The sequence below is a fragment of the Acanthochromis polyacanthus genome, chromosome 23 (assembly GCF_021347895.1).
Source record: "Acanthochromis polyacanthus isolate Apoly-LR-REF ecotype Palm Island chromosome 23, KAUST_Apoly_ChrSc, whole genome shotgun sequence".
Lineage (NCBI taxonomy): Eukaryota > Metazoa > Chordata > Actinopteri > Pomacentridae > Acanthochromis > Acanthochromis polyacanthus.
In genome coordinates, this window is record NC_067135.1 from 5,651,058 (window position 1) to 5,667,991 (window position 16,934).

Consider the following 16,934-nt stretch of genomic DNA (forward strand, 5'->3'; position numbering starts at 1 on the left):
TTTCTCCGGGTACTCCGGCTTCCTCCCACAGTCCAAAAATATGCTGAGGTTAATTGGTTACTCTAAATTGCCTGTAGGTATGAATGTGAGTGTGATTGTGTGTCTGTATATGTAGCCCTGTGACAGACTGGTGACCTGTTCAGGGTGTCCCCTGCCTTTGCCCGAGTCAGCTGGGATAGGCTCTAGCACCCCCCGCGACCCTAGTGAGGATAAAGCGGTGTATAGAGGATGGATGGATGGAGATTCTAACATTTTGAATGAGTTGGATTTTATTCCACTGAAATCTTTGTGACTGTCTATTTTTTAGGTGTTATCTCAACAAATCAGTCTAATCGTCACCCCAGACGTAATATACAAACAGTGAATGATAATCAAGAGTGTAACATAGGACAGAAATGTGACCAACTACAAGTCTCTGTAGGCCAGTTGGTCGACCAGACTCACCATTATTGCAAAGTTGACAGACATTTTAATCCAAATTTCTTCCATTGCATGTTTATGCAAATCATCTGGAGCATATTGGAAAAAGCATTCGCCAAATGACTTTAATATACACCAATTAGCCACTGACAAATGAATATTATCTTGTTACAACTGAATGTTCTGCCTGGAAACCTTGAGTCCTGTTATTCATGTGGATGCCACCCACCTAAATATTGTTGCAGAACAACAGTGGCACTTCCAAGACAGCAGTATCCTCCCCCAGCTGAACAGTGTACCCTGTCACACCACAAAATATGGTCAGGAACACAACAAAGAACCCAAGGTGTTAATCAACTTTGAATGTAAATGCTGTACAGAGTGCGCCCTTTAATGTTGTGGCTGATCAATGTCGGAATTTCACATTTCTGCCCAGACTAAAGAAAACAGATGACCCACCATTACTGGTCAAAATGTCCTTACACAGTCAGCCATCAGCCATTTTATTGCATTATTACTGTATAATGTGTAATTAAGTTAAGTACAAATTTTCTGAAAATTAGTGAATTAATTGCTCCAAGATGCATATGCATTAGGAAAATAAGGACACCGACTTTTCAGCCAAACAGTAACTTTCTGAGCTATCAGATCCTTGTGTTTTTAGATCAGCAGAAAAACCCTTCCGTGCTATTTGAGGTCAACCACATTCTCTGATAGGCTCTATGCTGTCAACCACTCATGCATGAGGAAGTTAACACTAGACTGAATAATCACATACATATAGTCTGAGACTTAACACACACACACAATTTTCATTATATTTATTGATCTTCAGCGACTTTAAGCTCACGTTCAAAAATACATACATGTTTCTGTTGAGATACAATGAGGTTAAAACACAATCTTCATCCTCAGTGAGGATCCTCATTTAACCTTCAAAATGCACTGATTTGGTAACAAAATTCACTCGACAACAATAACATTATGGCAACGTTGCAGACTTGAGATCCTACAGACAAAACAGATCCTAAACATGAGTATTTGAGTCTACATTATAATATCCTGAATCATATAATGAAAGGGGAGATATATATTTCAGCTGCAGACCACAAAGAAGCTATATATAACAGATTTTTTTCAAACTGATTCTGAATTAAGTACCGTAAAACGGGGCTATAAGGGACAGCGGAGCAATAAGGGACACTTTTCCGGAAAATGTTTTAAATGTAATTCTGTGGTTTTTACCTGGATTTCTTTAAGAATTCATGGATAATTGATGAAAACAACACAAAACCGCATCCTGCTCAACATAAAAACCGCAGAATTACATTTAAAACATTTTCCGGAAAAATGTCCCTTATTACCCCGCTGTCCCTTATAGCCCCGTTTTACGGTGCCATAAAAAAAATCCTGTCTTTTTCAAAACACATTAAATAGCGATAGAGTTCTACAGTTTTAAATTGTAGTACACGCAGTCGCTCCAGATGTGATCCCTCTGGCTTCTGGATCTGTTGGTCAGGTTGGCGCTTACAGCAGCATAATAGATGCTTTCCCCATGTTGGAGACCCTATTGACAGCATATTTATTCACAGTTTCCATATATATAACAACCATGTCCACACGTTAATTTCTTTATGTGCAGTTATTACTTACCTTTTCATCTGCTGTGGGTGATAATGTGGCTTGAGACTCTAGTTGTGAAACAGAAAAATTACTTCCAAAAGCCAAGTTGAGTGAATTTAAACTGTCAGATTAAAAAAGCAGCAGTTACCTGAAGATTTGCAGCTGCTCTTCCTGCTCATCAGACACACTGAAAAAGCCATTAAAACACTCAGAAAGGAGGTGAATGCAAAGGCTCCTCTCCAGAAAGAAGCAGCAAAGTTCACGTCATCTGCAGAGCCTGATAAAACAAATAAAGCTGTCAGGAGGTTTGATTAAGAGGTTTGATTTTACATGTGAGAACCTGGTGTTACTCACCATCAATGACGATCTTGGTCCCACTTCCAAACAAAATGCGTCCGCAGGAGGCAACAGCACAGTAGTAGATCCCAGCACGAGTGGCACTTGAGTAATTCACAGGCAGGGTGTAGACACAGGTTTGTGTTTTGTGTTGGGTTCCCTCTCACACTGATCACCTCTGTCTCCATGATTGTAAATAAGTCCTGGGTGAGAATCTTCTTCGCTTCTGTACCAGTAAACGCTGTGTTTTCCATCGCAGATCTCAGTCTGTACCCTACAGCTCAGATTGACGGGTCCTCCTGGCTGGATGGCATCATACGCTGACTGTTGCACTGAAGTCTGGAAGTTCAAACCTGAACCCTCCACACTGATGGTAATGCTCTCTGAAAAGTTTATCATGTATAAATGGGAATTTAAGCAGAAGTAAGTTCCCGAGTCTGAAGCGCGCAAATCTGTGATAGTCAAATGATTTTTATTGCGGTCAGAATCCAGTTGGAAGCGTGGATTGTTTTTGAATTCGTCATAAATGGTGCTATCTGTTTTATACAGATAGAAATTGGAGATGACCCTTGGTTTCTGTCCCAGAGACTGTTTATACCAGTAAAGCCTTGTCGCTACATCACCTCCATAGAAACACTCTAATGTCACGTTGCCACCAACGTTAGCTGATATAAAACGCGCCCCTTTATGGATACCATCAGTTGTCTGAGCTGGAGTGAGATGGAAGACAAAGCAAAGGTTTGGATCAAACAGGAGTTATAAACAAAAGCTACAAGTTTCAAGTGTTAAAAATGCAGCTCACCTATATCCCCAAAGAGAAGACATGTGAGATAGAATGCGAACACTGTAGAGGCCATTGTGTGTAAATTCCTGTGTGAAATGACAAAAAAAGGTGTTTACCTCACGGTTTATAGACAAGACTGTGTATGGTTGGTTGATCAGACGTGACGCCACACTGGATGTCCTACTTTTGAAACATCATGTTTGGTCCCGCCCATAGTCACATACAAAAAAGACTAAATACTTCAGATTGCATAAAGTATGTAGGGCGCTGTGTGTGGACAGAGGTGTTTGTGATGTAATGCCACAGCCAATTACTTACTACCATTTATTTCTGGGCACCTCACTGGCAGCAGAACACACATGAACTCAGTTCTGTCTGAGTGAATTGGTACCAGTCTGCATAAAATTGGCCAGGTTTCTTTTAACTTGCAAGCATTTCATCTTACAGAGGTGATATAATCATATATATGTGTGTTTTAGTGCTCTTTGCCTTAAGTTGGGTTCTTGTTAGAGTGCGAATGCCTTACATCCTGCTGAAAACCACAAATGTCACTGCACTGACAGCGATAGTTCAAAACATGCATGAGGTCAAGAGGCCTGCTTTTTGTTTTCTGTGTACTCGTATTGAAAAGAGCAAGTTTGCTTTTTTTTTTCCACCTCAGTAGAAGCATAAATGAAGCCATGCATACATCATTCTTCACATATAAACAAGCATTTATAAAAGACTAATGCAGTGAGAATGTGCCCTAAGACTCATTTTTAAGCTTAATTTTAAACGACTTAGTAGATTGACCTTGTAGTATTTGTTTTACATTTTTTTAAAGTCAGGAGTTCGCCAACACTGTATTCCGTTTCTTTCATATTCACATAGCTGTGCTCTGGGGATTTGAACCCCAGCATTGGACTGTCAACAGCGAGTTCTACTGTAGCATGCAGGGGCTTGTAAGATAGAAAATCCAAGAATAGTAACCTGAACTATGTGTCATTGGGGGGCTCCACCTGCATTGTGCACCCAGTAACAGAACTGGTGCTGCACAAGAAGCCTGCTTAGGAGGAAATAGCCACTAAATTTAGATCAGGTATGGCCTCCATCTTTTGTAAACACTCAGGGAACTTCATTATTGCATCTCCGATGTGTCTACCTGATGTCTATGGACAAATTCTATCAACCTGACAGCATCACAATCTTGCAAAATACAGTATTGAATTTTACTGGTGTGCCATTTAGGGCTGCACAGTGGCTTGGTGGTTAGCACTTTCACCTAGCAGCTAGAAGATCCCTGGGTTCACGTCCCAGCCTTCCCATTATCTTTCTCATGGAGTTTGCATGTTCTCCCTGTGCATGTATGCATTTTGTCTGGGTTCTACAACTTCCTCCCACAGTCCAAAACATGCTGAGGTTAATTGACAACTCTAAATTGTCTGTAGGTGTGAATGCGAGTGTGATTGTTTGTCTCTTTGTGTGGCCCTGTGATAGACTGGTGACCTGTCTAGGATGTCCCCTGCCTTTGCCCTGAGTCAGCTGGGATAGGCTCCAGCCCCTCCATGACCCTAATGAGGATTAAGCGGTGTAGAGATAGTGGATGGATGGTGGGCAATTGAATTCAAAATGAAGGTCGAGTTTGAAGATGGTTATGATCTCAGTGCTCGTGGGTCAAAATGTCAACGTGTTGATGAGTATTGTAGTCAGTGAGATCCCATTGTGAGATGGTCTTCAGTTTGACTTTACTGTCAAGTGTTCTAAGTAGCCTAGTTTGTGAAATCTGGTGGTCTGATTGAAAGGACATCAGCACATCAGTCCTGGCTGATGGAAATTTCTCGCATCACGAATTTGTGACTGATTCTGCAATCCTCTGGCTGAGTTTGGTGGCTTCCCTATATCCTTCTAGAAACCACCTACCAAAACCTACCACTGGACCTGATAGCCTCCTGCCCAATCCTGCCCCTGATGATTACCAGGAGCCCCCTTTCTTGATGAGAATCTTGTGTTCTTTCCCTCTCGTAATCTGTTTTGTTCCATTGCTTACCTTCCTTCACCTTTGCGGTCATCTGTATTTAGGTTCCATCACTTTCTTGTCTCATACAAACCATGACAGCATTGGTGCCTTAAATGAATCATTGATTATTGTCATGACGACTAATGACAATGGAGATAGAACTGCAATGATGATTTATGGAGACGTATGAATAATCAAATCATCTACTGAAGTAAAAGCTGTTGTTCCACCAGTTCTTGCTCAACTAAACACAATCACACAAAGGTCTCAACATTAAAGCATTCTGAATGTTATTTAATCTTTATTGACAAAAATTCTCATACAGTAACATTAGAACACACGGAGTTAAGTTAACATTTACCAAAAAGCAAGTTCATTTTGGATCCTCAAAGCCACAAGCCTCAAAGTGAGAAAACAGACTAATAATATTTAAAAATAGGGATGCATCCTGCTTGAAATTACAAATACTAAACAGAAGGTTATTTATATATCTTAATATCTTCATCTAAATCTACAATACGCCTTTAAAGAGATTCTAACAAGTAAAGCAGGTCTAGTTGTTCTGCCTAACACTGGAGTAGACACATTCAGAGATGTTGTTTCTCTGTTTTCTTGATCTGTTGGGTGGGTTAATGTCCAAAGCAGCATAACAGAGGTTGTCTGTGTCTTGGCTGTTACCCTGGCAACAAAATCCATACAAATATTTCACAAATTGGACGCTGAGAACAATTTAAGCTGTGTCTAAACGATTAACGAACAAATGCAATGCTTTGAATTGAAGTTCATCAACTTACCTCAGCGCCAGTGGTGGAGGGAGCTGAACATCTGGACTCTGGTGATGAAACACAGAAAATGTTCTTTTACTAAAGAGTTCAGTGGAAACAGGGAGAAAGAGAGTGTTAGTTTCTGTACCTGTGGGTGTGCAGTCGGTTCCTTTGTTCATCTTGCACACTAAGATGATCAGTATAAACACCAGGATGGTTGTCAGCGTCAGAGCTCCACTCAAGAAATACACCAAGACAGGAGAGTCTACCTCACCAGCTGAGGGCCAGACATCTAAAAACACAAAGCCTTAATGCGAAGCTAACTAAAACAATTTATGAAATTAGACAACCTGCTTGCATGTTACTCACCCCCAAAGTCCAACGTGGTTCCATTTCCAAACTTTATGTGTCCACATGAGGCTGCAGCACAGTAGTAGGTTCCAGTGTGAGACAGATTCAGGCCCTTCATAGACAAATTGTAGACACAGGTTTGTGTGTTGGGTTTCCTCTCACACTGGTCATTTCTGCTTCCTTGGGTGTAAATGAGTCCTGAATGTGATTCTTCTTCGTTTTTGAACCAGTAAACACGGTGTTCTCCATCACAGGTCCCAGTATATACGGTACAGTTTAGAGTCACGGAGCCTCCTGGCTGGATGGTGGTCTGAGACGACGACTGCTCAACCAAAGTTTGGATATTAAAACCTGCTTCCCTTACAGTGACAATGATGCCTTCTGAAAAAGTAAAGACATGTGTGTAGCTAATTGCACAGTAGTAATTAGCTGAGTCTGAAATTTTCAAATCTGAAATTGTCAAGTGATGTGCTTTGTTTTTTGTATCCACTGTGAAGCGTCGATTGTTCTTGAATTCGCCATGAAAAGTGATGTCGGTATCGTACACAAAGAAGGTAGAGATGTGCCTTGGTTTCTGTCCTGCAGTTTGCATGTACCAATGCAGCCACGCCAAATCATCTACTTCATAGAAACATCGCAAAGTCACCATGTCACCAGTGTTTGCTGATTTAAAACCACCCTCTTGTCTTACAGATGAGGCTGATTTCAGACGAAACTTCTGAGCTGAAATGACAGTAAAAGCAAATATGCATATAAATCTGACAGAATTAACCATTATATTAAAAAACAAAAGGAGATATTTGTCTGAAGAGTTGCTAAAATCTAAAGGAGCCACAGAAACACGACTCACCCAGCAGCAAACATGTCAGACAGAAGACCAGCTTTGCAGATGTCATCTTCTTTGAATTCTTGCGTTGAATGAAAAGGATCCTGATACTTTCTGCACTCTTAAGAGATGAGGCTGTGTTTGATTGGCCAGGGTGTAGTGATGCTGGATGTCCTACTCAGGAAACAGAATCACATGTTCACTGCAACCCATCCTGCTGTGAGACGGTTATATTAGGAACATACAAGCTGTCAGTTCAGGAGAAACCTTTATTTATTTACAGTTAAAATATGAGTAACAACATTAAAGAGAATGGATGGATGGAACATGTTGGGGAGTCTTATATTCATTTTACAAATGGACTTTCCATCTTTATGCTGACTGGCTCCAATAGCATCCAGGTTTATTACTGTTTATTATTAAGTGGCATGGCAAAGGTCATTTACACAATTTAATAAAAACAAATTGCAGTTTTTATATTGATGGAAAATAGTGTGTGACAACAAACAGCATATTGCTGCTGATATTCATTCAACACTAATGTAGTTGGATAATGGCAGAAGCCAAACACAAGCTTAAAACTGAACAATTGACATAAATAAATGCTAATAGTTATGAAATAACATGTTTTGTTTTCACAATTAAATTATCTGCCCAAGAACATAAATGTTAATTTTACTCATTTGCAATAATTCTTAAACCCTTAAACTTTATTTTATTTTGAATCTTTGTCTGGTTTATTATTACCAGGGTTGGGCTCAACATCACAATGACTGACTAAACAATGGCATTAAAATGGATTGAACACACAGCACACTCACACTTTGTTAAATTCAAATGTAAATTCAGTTTATTTTATCATTAAATACATAAAAAAGACAGTAAAGAAATCAGACATAAGCGGTTTTATTTGGGATTCTCAAAGTAACGCAGTGGAGAAAGCAGGAGGTTAGAAATTCACACATTACTAAAGATTTTTCTTGCAAAAATGTACATTTGAATCTATGTTTTGTCGCTAAAGAGAGACAAAATAATCACATCTGAATTGCAGAGAAAGTACCCATCACACATGTCCAGTCTATAGCCTTAAACCGGAGTAAACACACTCGTCATTGTTCCTCTGTCTTCTTGATCTGTTTGGCAGTTTAATGCTTAAAGCAGCGTAATGGAGGCTGTCTGCATCTCGGTAACCCTGGTGACAAAATATATATGTAGAATACATGAGACAGTGATTTGTTTAATGTGCTTTTTAAAGGTTATTATGCGTAAATCTAACAGACAATCACCTGTGCATTTCCTGTAGACGGAGCTGAAAATCTTGCTTGAGATGCTGGAAAAAAGAAGTTTCTTTTATTAAATAGCTTAAATGAACTGAGTGGAGCTTAAGCAGCTTAAAATAAGAGTTACCTGTCGATTGGCTGCTCTTTCTTTTGTTTATCTTGTACAGTAAGAAGGCCAGTAAAACACTCAGGGTTGTGGTGAATGTCAAAGCTCCACTCAAGAAATACACTAAGACCAAAGAGTTCACCTCACCTGCAAATCCAGACATCAGAAACACACATTTTAGCTTTTTCTCTGTTCTAATAGGAAGTTTAATCAGACAGTAAACACATATAACTATGCATTCATTCCTGCTGGAAAAGTTACTCACTCTGAAAGTTGGGCTTGGTTTGGTTTCCAAACACAATGTGTCCACATGAAGCAACAGCACAGTGAAGATCCGTTTCCTTCATTTGCTTGTTGTAGAGACACATTTGTGTGTTGGTTTTCCTCTCACCATCATCACTTCTGCCTCCAGGGGTGTAAATGATTTTTGGACGGGGGTGTTCTTCACTTTTGAACCAGTAAACGCTGTGTTCTCCAGTACTGACTGTACAGCTCACAGATCCCAGTGGCTGGATGCCGTCAGACGCTGACTGATGTACAAAAGCTTTAACGTTCAAACTGGAACCCTTTACATCTACTTCTGTCCCCTCCCCAAATTCAAACTGAAATGAATAACCGCTTGCACAGAAGTAAGTAGCCGAATCTGAAATTTGTACATCTGAAATTTTTAAGTGGTTTGTAGTACCTTTAATTTCCAATGTGAAGCGTGGATTGTCCTTAAACTCATCTTGAAAAATGCCATTTTTATCAAATTTATAGGCAACAGAAATGAGCTGTAGCCCTTGTCCCAGCGTTTGCTTATACCAGAAATACTTTTCATCATCGTTGTCATAAGAACATTTCAAAGTAACGTCGTTGCCAACATTAGCTGGTATAAATCTTTTTTCTTGGTGCACAGTTGTGGGTTGTTTGAAGTGTTTCCCTTCTACTGAAGTGAAATAGGAAACAAAGAAGAATTCATTTTATACAATCAGAAATCTATCATGATCACGAAAATACAAAGACTCATGTTAAAATTCCCAGCTTTGTTTAAAATGGAACTCACCTATTTCCCCCAAGCACAGGCAGGTCAGACAGAAGAGAAACATTGGAGGTGTCATTCTGCTGAAATTGTCTTGTTGAATGAGAAGCACATGAATAAATTCCCCACTTCTCAGAGGCACCACTGTGCTGATTGGCCAAGAGGACAACATGATCACATGCTCTCTACCTCCTACAGTGGCAATTTTTATCTCAAGCCAACTGAAGCACGTATAGATTCCTCACACCCATGAGATCATGGAGTTGACTTTTGATCAGATTATTACAGATGTCTGCTATCAACCCTGCAGTGTTTCTGTGTTTTGTTGTTTTCAGTATTTGGATTATTTAATCTTTTGTAAACATGGAGAAAGAAAGTTAAAGTTACAGTTACAGAATAGCCTTTTTAAAAAAAAATCTGGACAGAAAGGAAGGGAGAAGATAGTCAAGGCATGGGGGAGAAAAATGTGGAGGAACTGTGCATCACTATCACGGTCTTCAAGACCAAAGAAGTAGTTGCAGGTCAAGAACATACTCAACAAAAATATAAACGCAACACTTTTGTTTTTGCTCCCATTTTTTATGAGATGAACTCAAAGAGCAAAACCTTTTTCCACATACACAATATCACCATTTCTCTCAAATATTGTTCACAAATCTGTCTAAATCTGTGATAGTGAGCACTTCTCCTTTGCTGAGATAATCCATCCCACCTCACAGGTGTGCCATATCAAGATGCTGATTAGACACCATGATTAGTGCACAGGTGTGCCTTAGACTGCCCACAATAAAAAGCCACTCTGAAAGGTGCAGTTTTATCACACAGCACAATGCCACAGATGTGGCAAGATTTGAGGGAGCGTGCAATTGGCATGCTGACAGCAGGAATGTCAACCAGAGCTGTTGCTCGTGTGTTGAATGTTCATTTCTCTACTATAAGCCATCTCCAAAGGCGTTTCAGAGAATTTGGCAGTACATCCAACCAGCCTCACAACCACAGACCACGTGTAACCACACCAGCCCAGGACCTCCACATCCAGCATGTTCACCTCCAAGATGGTCTGAGACCAGCCACTCGGACAGCTGCTGAAACAATCGGTTTGCATAACCAAAGAATTTCTGTACAAACTGTCAGAAACCGTATCAGGGAAGCTCATCTGCATGCTCGTCATCCTCATCGGGGTCTCCACCTGACTACAGTTCGTCGTCGTAACCGACTTGAGTGGGCAAATGCTCACATTCAATGGCGTCTGGCACGATGGAGAGGTGTTCGGTTTACACTGTTCAGGGCAGATGGCAGACAGCGTGTGTGGTGTTGTGTGGGTGAGCGGATTTCTGATGTCAGTGTTGTGGATGGAGTGGCCCATCGTGGCACTGGGGTTATGGTATGGGCGTTATGGACGAAGAACACAGGTGCATTTTATTGATGGCATTTTGAATGCACAGAGATACCGTGACAAGATCCTGAGGCCCATTGTTGTGCCATACATCCAAGAACATCACCTCATGTTGCAGCAGGATAATGCACGGCCCCATGTTGCAAGGATCTGTACACAATTCTTGGAAGGTGAAAACGTCCCAGTTCTTGCATGGCCAGCATACTCACCAGACATGTCACCCATTGAGCATGTTTGGGATGATCTGGATTGGCGTATACGACAGCGTGTACCAGTTCTCGCCAATATACAGCAACTTCGCAGAGTCATTGAAGAAGAGTGGACACCCCCCCCCCCCCCCCCCCCCACCTGTGTACATTTTGGCAAAGGTTAGGGTATTGTATACACTGAAAATGACAAAACACAGAAACATAAGGTTCACAATATGTATTTGTAATAATATGTGATCAGAATATTGACTTAATGAGTCATAAACTGAGCAAACAACAAGCCAACCACTATTTAGTGACCTTAGAAAATGCTGCTTTGAAACTCACTTCCATTGCATTTTGTGCTGCTAGCAACAGTTCTGTCTTTGTTTTCTCACTCCGTAGCATCTTTCAGTGGTGTCATATTGGTGAAGATGTTGGACTTCCTGGATTGGGTTTTAGCATCTCGCTACGCCCAGAAATGCACCTGCCTGTGTGGTTTTCACACAGGGCTTTTTTCAAACTCTCTGCGAATCCCCACAATCTCTAAATCTTGCTGAAACCCACAATGATGACTGCAGGGAGAGAGATACAAAGGAGAATGGAAGCAATGCCAATGGGTCTCAGTGACACGATTGCTTATTTTCACTTATTTTTTATCGGTGATGCAACTGACAATTTCTGGAACTCTTGTGTTTTTCATAGTTAGATGACAAGACTGATTGATTGTTTTGTATGTTTAGTATATTGAGTTCAGTTATACTGCAGCCTGGCTCAGCACAAATGCTGGAACCGTTTCTACAAAGTCTTCCAGTCAGCTGCATCCATCAGTCATCTTTGCATGTTCTCCCATATGAACTCCAGAGTGACACGTCTTCAGTGTAACTTCTATCTGGTGGCAAAGTCTATATGAACACACAAGGTTTTTTTTTTTTACTATGTTCAGTCAAAACTCCATCTTGGTCTCATCTGACTAAAGAAAGTGCTCCTGATATTTAGCATGCTGCTTTTTATGCTTGTTGATTCCTACAGGATGACCACTGAGGGTCTGATTTATGGTTTTCTTGTTTATTCCATTACTGCTGCAGCTGTGCTTTGACTGCTTTTTTAGCTGTTGCCAATCTACTTGCATGCTTTCCCATCTTTGTGTAGTCACACAATCCAATTTTTAAATCAAATTCTTTTTCTATTGGTCCAAAATATGGAACATTTGGGTGTTTACTGGTCGTTTCATGGGGCTGCATAGTGGTGTAGTAGTTGGCACTTTCGCCTTCCAGCAAGAAGATCCCCGGTTCAAGTCCCGGCCTGGGATCTTTCTGCATGGAGTTTGCATGTTCTCCCTGTGCATGCGTGGGTTTTCTCCGGGTACTCCGGCTTCCTCCCACAGTCCAAAACTATGCTGAAGTTAATTGGTTACTCTAAATTGTCCGTAGGTGTGAATGTGAGTGTGATTGTTGGTCTGTATATGTAGCCCTGTGACAGACTGGTGACCTGTCCAGGGTGTCCCCTGCCTTCGCCCGAGTCAGCTGGGATAGGCTCCAGCACCCCCCATGACCCTAGTGAGGATAAAGTGGTGTGTAGAGGATGGATGGATGGATGGATGTTTTCGTACTTGTATCTACTTTTGTTGCAGTAAGTTTCCACTTTGGGGCCTGTATTTTCAATATTTTTTCTAAAGTATTTGTTTTTGATTTTTTTATGAGAGGAAATACGGTCAGTTGAGGACAAATGCAGATATTGAGCAGTGATGTTGTAGTACCACCAATCACCTCTTTCGGCTTACCATCAAAGACGTGGTGCTCACAGTTAACTTGGAGAAGACGTCTGTGGAGACTGTAATTTCTTGCTTGATTGTAATCTGATTGCACTTAGAGTGTTGGTCCATGAGAGTAAAAGGAGAAACAGTCCCATGATGGTAAGCATCATCTTACCACTATGGTGACACCAGAACCATTCCTTCTCTTATAAGGTGGCAGCATGCAACATTACATGTGAATGATATTTATATATGAAACAACCATTCATTTTGTCAGTGTCAAGGTGTAACATGGCATGATCTTTAATGACACACATACACAGAACTGCATTTTTGTTGAAAACAATATGTAAAAACAGGAAATTACAAGTTTAAAATTGTTTTCTTCTATGTTCTTTGCATGACAGCATCAGTGTAATACACAAAAAGGTTCAAAGGATTATATGTACATAGGTATTATGGCAGAAAATAAAGTCGTATTGTGATGTCTTCCTTCTTAAAATCATGCATGCACATACAAATGCAAAGACAGTAAAGCTTCGAAAATATGCTTACCCTTAGAAGAGCATACAGAGATCGAATCTTTTGACTTCAGATCACACGGGAGGCCATAAAGAGATTGTTAGGTTTGTAGCAACACACATAACAGATACTGCCCAGTATATAGAACATTATATTTAACTGCATCCTATTGTACTGACATTAAAAATACAATAAGATCTGGCCTACTTCTGTGGTGGCAGTACTGAGAGACCGATACTACAACTATAGCAGTAATAGAAATATGACACCATTGCTAAAACATTTTTAAAAACACATCAGTTCAGTAAGGTTTCTGAGGTATTTAACCACAGCCCAGTGCTTTGTACTGATCGTCATAATTCATATCACAACTCATAATAGATGTTGACACCATTTACCGAGAGACTTATTAAAGATGAAGCACGTCCACCTCTAGTGCTTTACACTGGAGTAGACACACTGACTGGAGGAATCTTCCCTCTGTCTTCTTGATGCATTAAACCTTTGGTTCCTTAAAGCTGCATAATGGAGGTTGTCTGCATCTTGGTACTCCTAAAACGGATCAATCACAACATAATAATGTCCCATGAAGAATGTCTTGATAGTTATAAAATTTGTTTTTCATTTAAAAATAATAGTCACCTCTGTATTAGCTGTGGAGGAAGATCTTGCTTTTGTGTCTGGCGTAAAACACAGAAAATGCTGTCAGTTAAAAGCCATTTTCACTGAATGCAACACAGTTTAACACAATAGTATTACCTACCTGTACATTGACAGCTGTTGCTCCCTTTCATTTTGTGAACTAAGAAGACCATTAAAACATTCAGAATGGTGGTGAATGCCAAAGCTCCACTTAAAAAATGCACAAGAAAGTCAGAAGAGTTCACCTCATCTGCAGAGAGAGGGAACATTACAGACCATTTGAGCGATTATCTCTGTGTCTATGCAAAGTTTGGTAAGAAAGCAGTCATGGTGTTAGTCAGATTAACAGTATTTACCTGCTAATTCCAGTTTGGTCCCGTTTCCAAACAGAATGCGTCCACATGAGGCAACAGCACAATAGTAGGTCCCAGAATGAGACAGATTCTGGCTATTTATTGGCAAGTTGTATTCACAGGTGTGTGTTTGTGTATTGGATGTTCTCTCACACTGATTATTCATGCCTCCGACAGTATAAATGAGTCCTGGATGAGGTTCTTCTTCGTTTTTGAACCAGTGAACACTGTGCTGTCCATCACAGATACCAGTGTTTACTGTACAGCTTATGGAGTCTCCTGACTGGATGGTCTCATCTTCTGACTGCCTCACTGAAGCTTGGAAACCTGAACCCTTCACACTGACTATAGTTCCCTCTCCAAATTCAAACTTGTATGAGCTGCAGCTTACACAGTAATAAGTAGCTGAATCTGAGATGCGCAAATCTGTGATTGTCAAGTGGTTCTTGCCGTCTTTGGTTTCCAAGAAGAACCTTTGACTGTTCGTGAAATCATCACTGAAAGTTCCAACTTTATCATGTTTGTAGAAGGTGGAGATGAGCACTGGTTTCTGTCCCAGAGTTTGCTTATACCAGAGAAATACTGCTGCAACATCACTTGCATAGAAACATTGCAAAGTCACATTGTCTCCAACATTAGCTAATAGGAAACCACTCTCTTGACGCACATGTACAGGCAAGTTAGTTCCCAAGCCTGTTGAGAAGAGACCAAGAAAGTTTGCAATTAAATTCATAATAAAAGGTTATCATGAAGCCAACAATGACTATACTTTTCTAGGAATGTAAGTGTCCACAACTTACCTATTCTCCCCAAGAACAGACAAGTCAAGTATACAGCCAAGTTCACAGATGTCATCGTGATGAAAATGTCTTGATGAATGCAAAGAACCCCTGCACGTTCTCTACCCCTAGAGAGAGCACTGCATTTGATTGGCTAACAAGAACTGACACTGAACATCCTATTTTGGAAACAGTGAACTCACGATCAGTGCTCCCACCCCATTGCCAATTTTGGTTCTCGAGACGAAAGATATGGAGAGCAGTAGCAGAGCTATAATGTTACTCTTGACTTTGAATTTTCAGATCATTAGGGACAGGAAAAACAAGAATACAGTGAAATTTCTGTTATCCAGAGATCACTGCCTGTCAATGGTTGACATCAGATACAGGATACATACAAGAGGAATGTAATGAGAACTCTGAAATGTAAGCACGATTACAAAGACACAGCATATATTATTAGTATTATCAGACATTTACTCTCAAATAAGTGTAAAAGTGCAAATACTGAACCCTTCAGCTTCTTATGTGGGTTTCTTTTATGTACGACAAAAAGATTCTTTGATGACTGAACAGATTCATCATCTGCCTAAAACAAAAAATCTTAGTAGATATTCGGCAAGTGAAAATCTAATAGAAGCAACTAAGCTTAGCCAAGGTGAAGATAAAGATCCTGGTCATGGTTGCTGAGTATAGACAGTATTGTAAATACATTACAGTATTGACATAAAACAGGTTTTAATGCAACCTGTTTCTTGTTCTGCCCCCCAAAAATCACCAGCTCTACGGTGTCTTTGTCTTTGATCTTCCTGTGCTCTGCAGTGAACTAAGTTTCCACCAGTGGAAAACCAGTCATACAGCCACCAGTTCTTATCACCTTCACCACAGGGGAGACAGAAGAAGACATCACAGGACGGTATAATTTAGGTTATAGTATATGTAATGCCTGCTGGTGTTTTCATGGTCGTTTGACAGAAATTGTTTCCAGCTGTGGCTTTTTTTACGTGTGTCACATTAAGATGTTGTTGGCATTTAGTAAATGCAGAACCTACATGTGGAATGTTTTTGCAACCAGTCCTTGTAAAGCTGCTGCCGCTGTTTTTGCAGAATGTCTCGTGTTTTCCAGCTGTTGCTGGAATGCCCCTCCACAAGTTCTGTGCCATGTGGGAAACCCTATACTCCTGTACCGACAGGGCATGCAGATGATGTTAGAGGTTGACATGATTAGAGGCTGTTGAGGCATTTCACACAAAATCATTGAAATTACCCTCACAGCAACACAAGACAAAGACTCTTTAGATTCATCATTAGGGAATCAGGAAAGATGGGTGGATGCATGGATGGATACGGATGGGTGGATGGATATGGATGGATGCATGGATGGATGCATGGATGCATGGATGGATATGGATGGGTGGATGGATATGGATGGATGCATGGATGGATGCATGGATGCATGGATGGATGCATGGATGCATGGATGGATGGATGGATGGATGCAAGGATGGGTTGTTGGATACTGGACTCAAAAATAGCTTCCACTCACCTGGCATAAAATGGCGGACATGGTATGTGACCTGAAAACATTTTCTGGCTTTCATGTTTTGTTGTGTTTCATCCACTGACCCTTTCAGTGGCATCCTCTTTGACCCATACTCTTCCCATTGTGATGACTTTGGACCAGGAAAAAGCCCTTCTATAGTCTTGACCTATGTACATGTTTTAAAACTCTGTAACAAAAAGAGCAAAAACTGACCTCATTTGTTGTTGAAGATGTCCTGTCTGCAATTT

The 16,934-nt window shown here is 40.5% G+C and overlaps 3 protein-coding genes and 1 gene segment (V, D, J or C); all 4 read right to left on the bottom strand.

Annotated features, from left to right (window-relative positions):
* Nucleotides 1-1,226: 1,226 nt before the first annotated feature.
* On the bottom strand, nucleotides 1,227-3,246 carry LOC110967695 (uncharacterized). Its single transcript, XM_022217380.2, is given in 6 exon segments — nucleotides 1,227-1,987; nucleotides 2,074-2,111; nucleotides 2,192-2,320; nucleotides 2,398-2,529; nucleotides 2,532-3,089; nucleotides 3,182-3,246. Coding segments are annotated over 6 exon segments (1,032 nt in total). The 5' UTR covers nucleotides 3,237-3,246; the 3' UTR covers nucleotides 1,227-1,867.
* Nucleotides 3,247-5,505: 2,259 nt separating this feature from the next.
* Nucleotides 5,506-7,170, bottom strand: LOC110967696 (T-cell receptor alpha chain V region CTL-F3-like). The segment is given in 5 exon segments: nucleotides 5,506-5,838; nucleotides 5,954-5,991; nucleotides 6,072-6,192; nucleotides 6,639-6,997; nucleotides 7,125-7,170. Coding segments are annotated over 5 exon segments (690 nt in total).
* Nucleotides 7,171-8,006: 836 nt separating this feature from the next.
* LOC110967694 (uncharacterized) lies at nucleotides 8,007-9,442 on the bottom strand (the record flags this gene model as incomplete). Its single annotated transcript, XM_022217379.2, has 4 exons — nucleotides 8,007-8,292; nucleotides 8,387-8,430; nucleotides 8,508-8,633; nucleotides 8,752-9,442. Coding segments are annotated over 4 exons (975 nt in total), but the record flags the coding sequence as incomplete, so codon positions are not given.
* Nucleotides 9,443-13,243: 3,801 nt separating this feature from the next.
* On the bottom strand, nucleotides 13,244-15,219 carry LOC110967687 (immunoglobulin kappa light chain-like). Its single transcript, XM_022217372.2, has 5 exons — nucleotides 15,165-15,219; nucleotides 14,368-15,057; nucleotides 14,133-14,261; nucleotides 14,012-14,049; nucleotides 13,244-13,921 (listed from the first exon to the last, which is right to left on the bottom strand). Exons 1-5 carry the CDS (start codon nucleotides 15,217-15,219, stop codon nucleotides 13,802-13,804), a joined length of 1,032 nt encoding a protein of 343 aa, XP_022073064.2. The 3' UTR covers nucleotides 13,244-13,801.
* Nucleotides 15,220-16,934: the final 1,715 nt, after the last annotated feature.

Coding starts and splice junctions, on each gene's coding strand:
- LOC110967687 (XM_022217372.2), bottom strand. CDS start 15,219: ATGACATCTGTGAACTTGGCTGTATACTTGACTTGTCTGTTCTTGGGG. Junction 14,050..14,132: donor CAACAGCTGTCAATGTACAG/GTAGGTAATACT, acceptor GTTTTACGCCAG/ACACAAAAGCAAGATCTTCC. Junction 13,922..14,011: donor CCTCCACAGCTAATACAGAG/GTGACTATTATT, acceptor GATCCGTTTTAG/GAGTACCAAGATGCAGACAA.